The sequence below is a fragment of the Daucus carota genome, chromosome 9 (genome assembly GCF_001625215.2).
Source record: "Daucus carota subsp. sativus chromosome 9, DH1 v3.0, whole genome shotgun sequence".
In the NCBI taxonomy this organism is placed as follows: Eukaryota; Viridiplantae; Streptophyta; class Magnoliopsida; order Apiales; family Apiaceae; genus Daucus; species Daucus carota.
This window is the reverse complement of record NC_030389.2, coordinates 45,408,029-45,423,963: the sequence shown is the minus strand read 5'-3', so window position 1 is coordinate 45,423,963 and position 15,935 is coordinate 45,408,029. Positions and strand designations below refer to the sequence as shown.

Below are 15,935 nucleotides of genomic sequence, written 5' to 3'. Positions count from 1 at the left end.
ACTGATGAATTTTATTTGTGCTGTTTCTCAGGAAAATCTGAGTTCAAATGTAGTCAGTCAGGAGACTGAGCATTAGTATCATCTCTTTAACAGGTGACTTCGAAGGAAGTCCAAGTTAGCACCCCCTGCTATGGAAGTACCAATGACCATACTTTCTTTCTCTCAGAATCGGGTAAGCTATACTCTTTTGATGCTGGTAAATATGAGCAGTTACGCGTTAAACATCTCCCTAACCATTCTGATCATAAGCCTAATCCGGAGCAGGTTGATGTTGGTCTTGGCTAAAAGATGGTATCTGTCCCTAATTCAGTATTCTTTTCTTTATATGCAGCTAAATTGAAAAACAAGGACTGTGGAGAGGGAGAACAGGGGTCTTCGGAGAAAGTTTTAGCACACTTGTTTCAGGTCAGTTCCATGAACAATTAAGCATCTTTTCATCTTTGTGAATAATCCATCTGTCACAAGGTTCACAGTCGCGGTTACACTATTTGGTATTACACGTTCATAGAATTTATAGAAGCACATGCCATAACCTTTCCGGTTGCATAGAAAACAAAGACAATGTCATTGGTTCAGTGACAGGACAACAACTGGGTCACTGTAAAAACAGACAATGTTATCAGTTTGTCTGTACAGACTTCATAAAATCTCCGCGTGCCCAGTGGGAGCGATAAAATCTAGTGTGGATAAACTGCAAGGACTGTGTAATCCTCTAAAATAAATGTTATAAATAAAAAGAGTCTGATGATCCTTACTCCTTAGCAGGTGGGTATATGATGTGGAACAACCTCAATCCTGCAAGAACACAGGGCCTACCTCACATGGGAGAACATGCTTTTGTTTTCCCTGTAACCTTGAAATTTATATGCCCAACTTTATTCAACAACAGTGACGAAAGGAACTCCACGATGTACACAGCCTTACCCTTAATTTTCACACTGAATCCGTTTTCTAGAACCCCGACGCCTAAGTAAATAGCAAGTAGACATTTGAACATCCGCTCCCACGAGCATGCAGTAAAGAAAGACCAGACATTGCATGTGGCAGAGGGGATCAAAAGTCAGTCTCGTGGGAACGTAGTACCCTGCGTACGTCTCAGAGTCTCTCGATGCATTAAACCCTGGCGGTTTCTACAGTTATTTTCTTCTGTTCTTCCAGAATCATATACATAAACACATCACAAAGAATACTATTAAAGGTAAATGGAGTTAAAGCGCCTTCAAAACAGGCTTTGTAATGAAACTGACATATAACAATGTTGATAAAGATTTACAAAAAGGTACTCTAATTGAACCCAATTATAACTGCCTTAACCAAATGCAACAGAACACTATAATGTCAATACTCTACCTTACATGTATAGACTATAGATTATTGTCTTTCTTATTCAACACTACCAACAGATATTTCCAACTAGTGTCGGTTGTATACTGATTATGCTTAATACCATGGTTCTAAACTCGCCAAATTAACCGATTAATTATGTGATTGATCGTCATGAGGCATTTTGTGATTTGATTTTCATTTATTTGACTAGTACTGTTTCACTTAATCATTATAATGTCGTGTTATTGATGAATTCCGACTATCAATTTCTACAACTATGTTTAGGCTCTGTTTGATATTGCACTTGTAGACATCAAGAGTCGTTTTGCTGAAAAATAGGTGAAAAATATTTGGTAAATCTAAAAAAGCTTTTTCGGACAACAATTTTTAACTCCAAAGTTGTTTTTTGAAAAAGCAGGTACCTTCATGTATTTGAAAAAAACTACTTTTCTTACCAAAATCAATATTTTTATATTATAACTTAAAATATGCAAATGCAAATATAAAACACCAAACCATTATCTGATATCTACAACCAGCACTTTTTCTGACAACACATCAGTTTTTAAGAACACTCTAGACAACTCTTAATACATCATCAACATCTATGGCAAAAAAAAAAAATACATCATCAACATCAACATAATTGACATCAACTACTTAATCTTCAACTTTATGGTCATATCTTTCTTTCATATTCTGTCTGCATAACATCATTAGCAGTTAGAACCATACTGCAAAGTTGGTTGTAATTACTCAGATAAACCCACATAAATTTGGTTAAGTAGAAAATTAATTATTATAATAATTAGGGAGCAAGATGGGTACATGTCTTCTATCAGAGCATTGTTCATCAACCTCCCATCCTCTATATTAATATCACTCTCCTTCCCAAGCTCCTCACACAATTATTTCTGAGCCACTACGAGAAATCAAAGCTCGATAATTAAAGATGCATTTCACATTTCTGTTTTGTTTGTTCATCGTTCTTCTTGTAGGTCCAAGCTTTACTCTGTCCTCCCCTGTTCAAGATCCTGAGCTAGTAGTACACGAAGTACACAAGTAAGAAAAATTACTACAAAATTTGTTCCGAAACAATAAATGTGCTTGCTCAACATTGAGTTTTTGTTTTACAGGAGTATCAATGCATCTAGGAGGAAGTTGAGTTTTTTGTCATGTGGTACGGGGAATCCTATTGATGATTGCTGGAGATGCGACAAGAACTGGGAAAAGAACCGACAGCGTTTAGCAGATTGCGCGATAGGCTTTGGCAAAAATGCCATTGGGGGAAAAAATGGTGATATTTATGTGGTCACAGACTCGAAAGATGATGATCCTGTGAACCCGAAGCCAGGGACATTGAGGTATGGTGTCATCCAAGACGAGCCTTTGTGGATCATTTTTGAACGAGACATGGTGATCCAGCTGCGCGAAGAATTGATGATGAACTCGTTTAAGACCATTGATGGGCGTGGCGCGAGTGTCCATATTGCTGGAGGGCCATGCATTACGATTCAATATGTGACAAATATTATAATTCATGGTGTGAATATTCATGACTGCAAGCAAGGGGGGAACACGAATGTCAGAGACTCTCCGGGGCATTATGGATACAGGACAATTTCGGATGGTGATGGAGTTTCGATTTTTGGAGGAAGTCATGTTTGGGTTGATCATTGCTCTTTGTCAAATTGTAACGATGGTCTTATTGATGCCATTAGAGGGTCCACAGCAATCACGATATCGAACAATTATATGACTCACCATAACAAGGTTATGTTATTGGGTCATAGTGATACTTTTACGCAAGACAAGAACATGCAAGTCACTATCGCCTTCAACCACTTTGGCGAAGGCCTTGTTCAGAGGATGCCGAGGTGATTATTATAGAATGTGTGCCTGCAAATTGTCCGTGATTGAATGCTGTTAAAATTCTGTTTGATTAATTGCAGGTGTAGGCATGGATACTTCCATGTGGTGAACAATGACTATACTCATTGGGAAATGTACGCGATTGGTGGCAGTGCTGCTCCGACTATCAACAGCCAAGGCAATCGGTTTCTTGCTCCCAATGGTCAATTCGACAAAGAGGTGAGAATTATCTGAGTATCTGACATGGAGTATATAATACTTTTCTGATAAATTTTCAGTACTAAAATAGAAAACAACTTGTTTCTCCAGGTTACTAAACACGAGGACGCGCCAGAGGATGAATGGCGTCGATGGAACTGGAGGTCTGAAGGGGACTTGATGCTCAACGGAGCCTATTTCACAACATCAGGGGCAGGTGCGTCTTCTGGAAGCTATGCAAAAGCTTCAAGCCTTGGCGCAAGATCGTCTACGATGGTGAGCTCATTAACAGGGGGTGCAGGTGCTCTTATTTGCCGAAAAGGTTCCAAATGTTGACTGTTTTTCGTAAATAAGTCTATAGTGAAACCATAAGCAAGTCCACTGTATGTACCCCGCCGTTCAACTAATACGTTCTATATAGTCATCTTGTTCACATTGTTCAGTTTCTTCCGTCTTTTCTGAGTAAAAATGATGGAAGTTTCGAACTTGTAAGTTCCGATATAGTCATTCTGTCAAGTCGTAAATTAATGCCAACAAGTTGTTGATATCTTGAGCCCGAGTAAAGTTTAACTGTTACACTAAGCATACCAACATTCTGGTATTAAGTGACGAGTGACGAGTCGAACTAATTGAGAATCACGAGTCTAACTATTCGGGAGTTACTCCGACATCTACTCGTAAATAATGCAAGTATACATTATCAACAATACAAAAAGCCATAACTATAACATTGACAAAGTTGCACTAACTATCAATGCTAAGATCTGGTTGGTTTTATGATTCAACAATCAAAGATCAAAGGTACTTTCACTTTCACATGCATTTATCTTAAGCTTATGCTGCTGAACAATGCCCACCCACGACGGATCTAGGATTTAATCTCTGGTGAGATGTCAAATAAACTTTTAAAATATACTCTTATATTCTAAAATTTATGAAGACACTTTCATATTTTGAAAAAAAAATTAATGACGATAAAACATTAAAAAAGAATTCAGGAGGACCTGTCCCCGTGCCCTTTACTAAATAAGACGCGTATACACTTAGGACCGTAGCCCTTAATTAAATCCTCCTATGTGCCCAACTGTTACACAAAGACATGTCATTCACTCAGAATCCTTCCCTTCACTGCAATTCCAAATTACATATTCAGTTCTATACAATTTGCAGTTGTTAGGATTACTACTACACCAAACTCAATAACTAATTATCTCAGACCTTTCATGAACCAAGGAATTACGTAAGTACTTCAAACTGCAACTTATTAGGCCATCTTCCATTGATAGGAAACTGAAAGGAATGAAGTACAGTACATAACAGTTTGTTTGGTAGCAATAAGGTAAAGAAGACATGAAAGGATATTACCATCTGAACATTCTTGCATCTAACCATTCGTATCGAAAAATATATCAGATCTTACAGAATGCTTCGTTTTCCCACTCGTTCTGCAGCACTCTGTTACTGAGAGATAAGCAAATTAACAGTAGTCTGCTTCGGATTGAATACAAAGTAATTTTTCTAGATATACCCTTTAATCGGAACAAATTAGGCCAACGAAACACTATCAGCTATCTGTAATGCAGAGAAAGATGAGATAAGAGCGTAATCCACCAACCACAATTATAGTGAAGGAACAATAAATTTGAGGTCCCAGACCTTTAGATAGTGGACAAAGACTCGAGTCACCATTGATTCAACAAAATAATGCAGATGATGTTACATCCACTACTAACCTTATGCAAATTAGTGTGCAAGGCTCTGAGCACGAAAACGAGAGAGGTACACATCACTAGAAGTCTATAATAGCCTGTGACCGACAACCAGCACTGTTAACTAATCACGTCGTATTAGTATTAGGAATGATCTCCCATACTCATCGAATGCTAATGCAAGAAAGGACTTCTTAGTAACATGAGTTATTCCTTATAAGCCATTTAAAGAGATTTGCATGATTTTCAATCTGTATATTCTGTAAATTGATAATCAGTAAGTTGCGTATTTAATCATTCAGTTTCCATAATCCAGAGATACAATAGCTAATCAATGCAACATCTTTTTCATAAATCGCATCTTTTACTAAATAATTAATTTAATCCAGCCGAATCAGAAGAAGAACGCTGCACCAGCTGCACCAGCAGCAATGCCAGCAATTGCAGACACTTCCAAGGCCGAGGCAGCACTGGCACCAGGTGAGGTCGATTGACCAGTGCTAGAGCTCGCGGGGAATGCTCCAGCTGGCACGGGTCCTCCAACGGGTGCAGCATCATCATTATCATCGTCAGTTCCAATATCGTCAGAAGGTCCTTCAGCCGGTTCCCTGGCATCGTCAGAAGGTGCATCAGCTGCCTCCGCGACATCATCATGATCATGATCCGCAGGCTTAGCAGCGGATACCAGGCCAACAATGACAAACAGGACGAGGGCGAGGACAATGAGTTTACGGGCCATTTTATTAATCTGGAGATATGTGAATAAATTTCAGAATGCAGCAAAAATTCCCTTGATCTCAGAGAATCAGAACTGCAGCCAAAAATGATTAATCAAACAAGTTAAATCAATGCTAGAAATTTAAATGTTGGACTCTGTTTTGGCTTGTGTTGAAGCGTCAATATCGCTTCATCGCTGCAGCATTAGCCCATCACTTTTTATCTGGTTTTAACGGATCTCAATATACTTGTTTGGTAAATATGGCATCTGGCAAAATTTATATCTCCACGAATCTCTCTCTCTGTCTAAATTTACGGTGTGTATAATTAGAACACATATTTTATGAAAAAATGTGTTCACCGCGATAATATACACCTGAAATCAGCGGTAACTTTCGGCTCGCTAGCTTAAAATAATTTGCACTCAAGTGATCTCAAGTGCTTTCGTTTTTATTAAAACGAGTCTCGTGTTAAGTCTGAACCTAACTTCACAGTGTTACAATATTATCCATTTTCGAGCTGTATGAAATTATCGAAATCTCCATCTTTATATTAATGGAGTTATTTGTCTACTCATATTCTAAGTATTTGTTCCTCCCACAAACCTCCTACCATCTTGGTTCTAAGCTCCTTTATTTTCTTGATAATAAATTTAACAATAAAATATCTTGCGAATTTTTTTTCAGATTAAAGGTGTAGCCACCGAATTAGGACGGCGAACAAATATAGTCGAATCGAGTTTTGTCTAAACTGAAGTGACTTGGCTCATTTCAAGTTGATCCGAGTTTTCTAACCGGATGAGAATGATGTTCAAAGATCAACTCGCTAATAAATGAGCCGTTGCCCACAGATAATTTGATTTAAAATGTACTCGAGACAAGTTTAAATAGAGTCAAGTTGTCCACAAATAATTCGTATATGATTTTTAGTCTATCAATTCTAATTCTAAAAGTATATTCTGTGCAAATTTAGTTGATGTCCAAATTTAGATGATGTTTGACTTTGACACGTATATTAACATATAAAAAATAATAATTGTGCTTAATAAAAAATTCATTCCTTATTATTAAACAAGTTTATATTCTACACTTATATATTTCATATAATTTTTATAAAAAATAATTACGTTCATGTTATTATCACACTGTAATAATGATCATAATAAGGCTTAATAATATAATGTTATCATCACACTATCGTAATACATTGTAATAATAATCATAATAAGGCTGTGACTCAAACCGAGCTAGTTTCGAGCCGAACGTCATTCGAATCAAGATTAATCGGGAGAGCCAACTCATTTAAATTATATCTAAGCCAAGTATGAACCAAACTCGAGCCAAACATGCAAAAAACTTTGTTGAAATTCATTCAAGAACCGAACAGAAATCCATGTTCAAGATCGTGTCTGATAAACAAAAAACCGAGCTCATTTCAATAAATGGAATTCGAGTTTTGTGCACGAACAACTTTGTTCATTTTAGTCCACATTGAGCCATAGGGAAGAGAACTTCCTATATACAATAGCTATTGCCTTTCTAGCTTGTTTGTTATGGCTAGAACCCAAACCACAACGAGCATGCAATACAATGTGATTCCCCTTTCATCGTGAAAAAATAGGGCAAACAATATCATTTCCACTTTCATCGCGTAAATAAGAAACACTAACATGACAATGAACACCAAAACCCAGAAACAAAATTCGGCAAAGAAATCACACGAAAAACAACACCAAGTGCTTACTATTAACATTAATAAAGCACAAGAATATGTATGAAGAAATGTGTGCCACATCAAAACAGAGATCACACGATTATCACAATATGACAACACACAAGAATATCCCATCACAACTTACAAAACATCAAAATAAATATTGAAATTCATGAAGCAGGGGCAGTTAATTACAACATTAAAAACCTAGAAGAATGAATGTGGTTCACCAGAACTGGGAGACGAACTTTAACATTTCAAATTAATAAATAATGTGACTGATGTGCTAACAAACATTACATCTTATTCCTACCACAAAAGAACACAGAATACTCCAGTGCATCGAAGATTTGGGCAAGCAAATAACAATTTTGAAGCCAAAAGTTTGCAAACGTGACATCCTCATAACCTAGATATGACAATTTCACATCTGACCAGCAAAATTTCCTTGACCAAAACTACATCACTCAATTAACAAGATACACTTCCCAGGGCTAGGCTCCTTGTGAAGTTATATCTAGTCAACAACAAAAATAAAGGCCAAGGTACACCACCAAGGCCAACACACACACACACACGAAAAGCCCAACGTCTTGCAACACAATAAATATACAAACTAAAACTGTTGGGCTTTACTACAGCCAAGGCCGAAGATTATATATATCCTCTCAACAACTGCAAAACCAATTCTAAACAAAAAGAAACAAGTTCAGCAAGAACTTAAAAATATAGAAGCTAGAACAGATTTATGACATCTGAATTCAGCAAAAATTACAGGAAAGTAGGCCGACTACATTACAATGATCATGATCTAAATGTAGATTTGAGATATATACATGTAGCAAAACACCGACTCTTAGTGATAGAATGAACAGACAGATACAGCACATTGGAGGCTTCCAGCCAACCTTCAAGGACTCTAGAGCTTCTGGCTGCAGGCACCTTGATATTCGGTATGGATAGATGGACAAGCAAGAAATTTTACACAAAATTACTAATGGATTTACATTTGACTATTACATATGAGTTCTAAGGTTACAGGGACGAGAGCGATCCACGACACATGATCCCCCATTACACCATTAGCAGGTTTACATTTATGGTTACCATTTACAACATACACTAGACAAATTAAAACAAAATCCTATAACCAGAACAAAGCCAGAACCTTAATAGTGACCAAACTATACAAGCTGGTTATCTGAGATGCGTTACAATATCAAAAAGTACTGCATTACATTCAATGACACAATGACAAACAACGCATATTGGTGCTTTATGTGCAGAATGACAACCTCTTTCTAGATATCTTTTTTGCAGGAATACAATTATAAAATTTACAAGTCTACAATGATGGTCAGTCTCATAAATGCTGCTTTGGCACAACCGATTTCAGATGAGTCCAATGAAAGCAGCAAATTTTGCACATCTTTCTCCAGATAACCACATGGGCTGATTCAGTAACAAAACAAAAGGTTACCCACTCTGAACTCATTATTCTAATTAAAGAAGAGGAAAAAACTAAAATATTTATATACCAGCAAAGTCGTAAACTTAGTAATAGTACATGATCGTGCTAGATATCAAGCTTGATAGGTGTATATATAGCCATACAGGCAAGGCATATCCGTGAAAACTTAAATGAGCACTGCTTAAAAAAATTCCCCTAACACAGAACAGTGCGCCCTCACCAACTTTAGAGTTGCATAGTAACTACCAACTATTAGTTTTAATCTTACAAGGACAATACAGCCCCTTTAATTACAGAATAAAGGAAACAAAGATCTAGACAAAGTAAAAATAGTTATGCACTTATAGTTGTCTTAACAGACAAAGATCTGACCGTCTGCAAACTAGTAATATAAGTAATAATGGACCAGTTCTGTTAATTTGAACATCTGCTAGATCTTGGGGCCATGTAATACCAGGAAAAAAAAAGGGTAAAAATTAACAGGTCAAGGGACTAAAAAACAGATGCATGTCTCAAGAGATTAAAAAACAGATGCATGTTTTTCTCATTTTAACAGAACCAACTACTAATTTTCTTGCCAAAAAACAAGTTTCTAGGTCAGGGGACAATCTAATAAAATTAACACACTTGCAGAATGCACCAACAAAACTAATTTGATTATATCCAGACAGCTTAATGTTTTATATGGAGTTTCCTCAAAATATAACTATGTTATATCATGGCCAAATAATATGTATCATCAGGGACAATGCACGTCTCATGTAAAATGACCATTATTTCTAAAATATTACCAATGTATGACCAATTTCACCAGCAGCATAGAAAGCAAAAAGAAGTTGGCATCAGTGTCAGTGAACTGGTCACCAGTTTGAATGCTCGTGCCGTACACATACAAGGACATACAATTATCAGGACAGACTCAGACCATACTGTGGTGGAACCCACTAAGATAAGTCAAACAATTTCTAAAAAGGAATATTGCCAACTAATAATAAAAGCCACAAGTAATAATCATGAGAATCAGAGACAGAGCATGCACAGGCATCAGATTAAGGAGTCGGAGAATCTCAATCATCCATATCCTATACGTCATGACCTCAGAACACAAGGGATACCAGAGGATAGGTAAACAACTATTGAAAAGCCAGCAAGGGCACTAACAGTTAATATCCAAAAGCAAACATTACGATACACTACCACATTATAAATGTATTTTAGCAAGCACATGTTTTTAGGTGTCACAGTCTATAAAAGCTGAAGAAAGAAAATAAGAACTGTTCTTGCCTCCAACGCATCCTGCCGAAACTTACTTTTTTAATGGGGAAGCATTCTGCATGCATCACCATCAAAAACAAAAAGAACCAGCTGCAGGTTCATCCAGTAATCTGATGGACACCAGGAAACAGAAATGCCAGATCTGATAGATCCCTCAAGAAGAACAATGAGGGGCAGATTACATCAGTCCGATGGTAGGCGTCTCCTCTTCCCATAGTCTGCATCCCTTGAACGAGACCTATGATCCTCCTCTGGTGCAACACGTGATCTGCTCCTAGATCTCGAAGAAGCTTGTCCCCGATCCCCATCATCCTTGTAAGAGTCACGATCTTTTTGTCGATGTTCACGATAATCATCCTTTTCCTCTCTGTATCGGTGCTCCCTGTCGTACCTGTCCCTGTCCTGATCCCTCTCATCACGATGCCTCTTCTCAGAGTTCCCAGACCAGTCACGCTCCGACCCCCGTTCCTTCTCGCGTGAAGCAGGATTTGACCTTGTACTTTTTTCATTACCTGGGTCTCCATACCCATACTCAGAACCACCATCTTCACCACCATAACTCGACTCTCTAGTCCTTTGTCCATGTTCCTCGCCAGCCCATCCTCCCATGTTGGAATCATTCCACATTCCAGAATGAGGTCCATCCATCCCAGCATTCCCCATCATCCCCATTCCATTAGCAGCCATTCCCCTGCCAAAAAATGCTGGATTGACATGAGGAGACACACCAGCAATTCCCATCGCATTAACATTTGGAAAAGGAGGCATCATTCCAGGAAAAGCAGGACCTGGAAAACCTCCATAACCAGATCCTCGACCCATATAGGTTGGGTCAAACCCACCACCCATCATACCCTGAGGATGCATGAAACCACCAGGTGGACCACCAAATGCAGGTCCTCCCATCCCTTGCCCATAACCTCCCGCATTTCCACCAGCTCCAACACCAGGGGCATTTGGCATATTCTTTGGTCCCATATTGCCACCCATTCCCCTCATATGCCCACCACCTCTATTACCAACTCCTTGTCCTCTCCCCCACCCACCTCTTCCATACCCTCTGCCAGAATCTCCACTGGGATAATTTGTACCGCCACCTCTTCCTGCATTATCGTTCATAGGCCTCCTCCCCTGTTGCTGAGATTGAGGCTGGACTTGTGATTTATTCATATAAGAAGCCCCCATCTGCTTTATAGTTTGTGGAGAAGCAAATGCCACCACACAAGCACGCCCATTAAATATGTAGCCATTCATTCCTTCTTTGCATGCAGCTGCAGAGGCTGAGTCATAAAACTCAACCTGACAATAACCCTTGGATTTACCACTAGCTTTCTCATCGAAAAACTTTATCTCTTTAACCGGTCCATACTGAGACGAGACACTCTCGATTTCTGCATCTGTAGTCCACCAATGGAGTTCCCCTACAAAGAGCATAGTCGCACCATTGTCTCCAGCTGGCCTAATTGGGTTATCATTGGCAATTTGGCGATTCATGTTCGCATTAACATTTGAATGATTAGGCGGCACCTGTGAAACACCTTGGGGGACACCTCTGTTGGGATTATGCGAAGGCACAGGCTCATTGCCAACTTTACCTGACATGTCAACAGGGTTAAGGCCGGTATTCTGAGCCACAGGTGCCGGGCCACGGAACCCCATATTTGATGCTTGAGCATCATGAATAGTACCTGGAGCAACTGATTTTTGTGAAGTATTATTTGAGCCAATATTTGGTACCATTTCAGTCGGCAGCCGTTCCTTTGGGTCCGGAAACGGAACTCCAGTATTGGTATACTTCCCATCATTGGGTACTCCATGAATGTTTGCCTCTTTTGGCAAAATATTTTCTGGTCTAGGTTCAGGAACAGTAGCTTTTTGAGTCTGAAATCCCCCATTAACAGCACCACCAGCAGATGGACCTGATGCCTCAGACCGCTGAAACTGAAGGAAACCGTCACCAACATTAACATCATTGTAGAGATCATCATACTCGTCATCCTCGCCTATATTCTCATCCTCAGCAAGAGCAGATATTGCACCACCTCCATGATATTGCATCTTCTGTGGTGCTCCATATTCCTCCTCTTCATAATCTAATTGCTCTTCAGCCAAGGGGTCCATTTTCACTGATTAAACATAAGTAGATGTAAGAAAATTTAACATTTGACTACATAGAGCAAGTGGTAAAAACTATCGAGTCTAATTAAAAGCTACATGTATTCAAAGAAAAAGATTAGCTAAGCACTCAGCTGGAACACCTAAGGGGGAAGCAGCTAAATAAACCACAAAAATCAACATGATAGGTAACGTTGTTGCAAAAAGTAAAAAGAACAAAGAGCCTTCTGATAGACAACACATGTTAACACAATTTATTAGGAAGCAACAATATCTAACACAAACAATTTCTAGTAGACTGCAGTCAACAATATGCCGCTTGTTTCCCGTTTTCATAATAAAGAAACTTGAATACCCGTGACATAAATCTGTGTTCGACATTTAACCAACATCTTCTTCTATATTCTATAAATCTTCCTTGCAATAGGTATGTTGCAACTTTTTTTAATTAATATTGACCTCGACATTTTAAAACTAGGTCGGATCTGGTAAACCGCATTCTCGATAAGGCTGTAAAAATCAAAAAGCTCTACGCAGTTGTTTATATTTATCACTTGGATGTTACCTTTTGAACTGGCTCATCTTTTAAACTAAGACCTTAGCTGGAATTTGTGCGCTTTTCACGACTAAGCTAGAACATATAACAACCCTCTTTAAAAGCCTGAATCTATTTCTTTTCTTACATTCCTTCTTGGTGCAGACTATTCTGTCAGCTAATTTATTATTTTGTGGATAACCCACCCATTCGAAAAATACAAAACATCAGTATAATTACCGACATAAGTTATAACAGAACAAATAACATAGATATAATACTACTACAGGTAAAAAAAAACATCTCAAAACTAACCATCACAAATCAAGATCTAGATCAAACAAACACATAAATTCATGTCCAGATCTTTCCACAACAAATAAAATAGCCCATCTTCCATTTATAACAAAACAAATTCAATTTTCACGAACCCACCTCAATTAACCCAACAAAAACAAGCAAAACAAAACAAACCCCATATCCAGAAAATCAAAAATGATGCATAAAATGAACAAATCAGATATACCCATGTCATAATTTCACAAAATGAACAGAAATTTAAAACACCCATCAAGAGATTAGCTCAAAATTGAAGGAATTTACCGATTTGAAGTAAGAAAAACCAAGAACTTTGTAGAAGTTGACCTAATAAAAGAGGGGTGTTTCTTCTTTGTTTCTCTCTCTATCTCTGTATCTATAGATAGATGTTTGTATGTATATATCTCCCCTATCTTTTTCTCCCCTTGTAAAATACAGAGTTCTATCGGATTGGAGACAGGGTTTTGCTGCCAAGATTGGATTTTTCTTATTTATTGGATTGGGTCTTTACTATTGGGCTTTCCAATGGGCTTTTATTGTTTAATTTGTAAAAGAAAGGATATTTATAATAATTATTATAATATAATAAAGAATAATGAATTTGGCAAAAAAAAAAAAGAATAATGAATTTATTATTGTATGTATATACAATTTTATTTACTTTTACATAATTATTCAAAGATGTGTTTCTCGAATTATTTTATGTATGTGAAAGTATTTATTTTACTTATTGAGATATTTATATACGCAAAAAATTTGAATCAGATATTTGTTTATAAAAATTAAAGACAAAATCTCAAAATATAAATAAAAATATGCATTATATTACAAAATAAAATTCATTAATATTAATTAATATACCGCGTATTATGAAATAACATACTTTTGTTGTTGTGTGGAACTATTTTTCTCGAATTATTTGATATTATTTAATTATTTTACGATGTGTTTATCTGAACATTTTCGACGTTGTCAAAATATCGATTGAACTCACTGGGATATGTTCAATATCCATCAAAATATAAGAATCTTGTAAATCTTACAATAAACTTGTTGAGATAAGTTTTATATCTATCAAAATATAAGAATCTTGTAAATCACATAATTCATTGCTGAAATTTAAAGATTACAAACTTTTAAAATAAGTCATAACATCAAAATCTAAGCATTGTGTTACAACAAAAAATATTATTTATACAAAATTTTGAGATATAACATACCTTTATTCTCAAATCCAGATTCGCTTTTCTCCGTTTCTCTCCCATTTTTGTGACTGAAATCGCTTTGACTTGTATTTATCAAGGCATCTTTTGTTGTCGCTTCAGTATCGATTGTACCTGTTGGAATATTAGAATCTGAATTTTGTGTATCGTCTTCAAAACTGAAAGGGCTGTTCAAATCGAAATTGTGGCTATACGGGATGTTTAAATCGAAATTGTGACGCGTAGTCATTATCGTCAATAAAGACTCAATGAAGACTGCTTTTTATGTTGTTTACATAAATTTTTGACCACGCATGATTTATAAGCAAAAACGACAGTGGGAAATGAATTTCATTTGAATTTGAATGAAAACTTTTGGAGGGAAATTAATATTAATTCAAACATATTGTTGCAATATTTTTAGAAAACTTGTAACTGATATCATATCACGTTAACTTTAGTGTTATTCCAATTTATATACATATTATTCAAAAAGATAAGCGGTAATGTTTCTTTTTATGTAAATATTAAACTAGAATCACTCATGTTGAGTATATATAATTTGATCTCTAAATCCCTTTTATAACATTTATTCTTTTCAACATATTTCGTAATTTTTACCGACATACAGTCAATGACAATATCATTTTGCATCGCCATTAGCGGTAACTGTTATGAATGACGGACGATGGTGGCATGTTATAAAAAGTGTCAATAATGGTTGCAGGAGGTCAATTTTTGCAGTATAAGTGAAGATGATCAATTGATCATCATATAAATTATATATATAGAGAGAGAGGGTTACTCCAGTGAGAACTTCTTAAAATGAGAACCATGAGAACTTTTTTAATTTATCATATTTTGACTAATCTAAACATCAAACAAGTGGGTACCCAATATAAAAAGTGTATATAAAACTAGTCTCTCCCTAACTAGTCAAAAAAAAAAAATTCAAAAAAAAATTCAAAAAAAAAGTCCACTGCCACGTCATCAGTGAATTTTTATTTTTTTTTCGGCTAGCTAGGTGGAGACCTTAATTATATACATTTTTTGTGAAGGTGCCCCTGGCGGGGCCCTTCAAATGAATGAGATATTGATAAATTAGAAAAGTTCTCACGGTTCTTATTTTAAGAAAGTTCTCATTTGAGCAAGTGCCTATATATATATATATATATATATATATATACATGTATATATTTATATTCGAGAGATACATTATATATAAGATAGTGATTTGTAATGTACAAACGAGTGATTTTTGTAGTTAAAATTAGTGATTAAAAATTAGTCGTAGACTACTTTTAGTTTGTATGCTAATTTGGTGTGTATTAAAATAATATACACACACACATGTATGTTTTGAAAGTCATTCAAGAACGAAGTTTGTCAATAATTGATTGTGAAATTATAATTTTTACAAAAATGTTACTTTTTTTTATTCATGCTGAAATAAATTATTTTGTTAACGAATTAAATCTCAGATA

At 36.4% G+C, this 15,935-nt stretch overlaps 2 protein-coding genes across 4 annotated transcripts; one reads left to right on the top strand and one right to left on the bottom strand.

Moving 5' to 3' along the window:
- The first annotated feature begins 2,151 nt into the window (after positions 1–2,151).
- LOC108202648 (probable pectate lyase 22) lies at positions 2,152–3,945 on the top strand. Its single transcript, XM_017371144.2, has 4 exons — positions 2,152–2,388; positions 2,463–3,203; positions 3,279–3,417; positions 3,508–3,945. Exons 1-4 carry the CDS (start codon positions 2,279–2,281, stop codon positions 3,730–3,732), a joined length of 1,215 nt encoding a protein of 404 aa, XP_017226633.1. The 5' UTR covers positions 2,152–2,278; the 3' UTR covers positions 3,733–3,945.
- Positions 3,946–8,126: 4,181 nt separating this feature from the next.
- On the bottom strand, positions 8,127–13,742 carry LOC108202520 (uncharacterized). Of its 3 annotated transcripts, none has more exons than XR_010287592.1 (3): positions 13,535–13,727; positions 10,291–12,407; positions 8,127–8,987 (listed from the first exon to the last, which is right to left on the bottom strand). XR_010287592.1 is itself a non-coding variant. In XM_017370959.2 (2 exons), exon 2 carries the CDS (start codon positions 12,400–12,402, stop codon positions 10,465–10,467), a length of 1,938 nt encoding a protein of 645 aa, XP_017226448.1. In that variant the 5' UTR covers positions 12,403–12,407; positions 13,535–13,742; the 3' UTR covers positions 10,064–10,464. The 3 variants fall into 3 exon arrangements, 1 of the variants encoding a protein (XP_017226448.1); XR_001803135.2 differs by having other exon boundaries at positions 10,317–12,407; XM_017370959.2 differs by lacking the exon at positions 8,127–8,987 and having other exon boundaries at positions 10,064–12,407; positions 13,535–13,742.
- Positions 13,743–15,935: the final 2,193 nt, after the last annotated feature.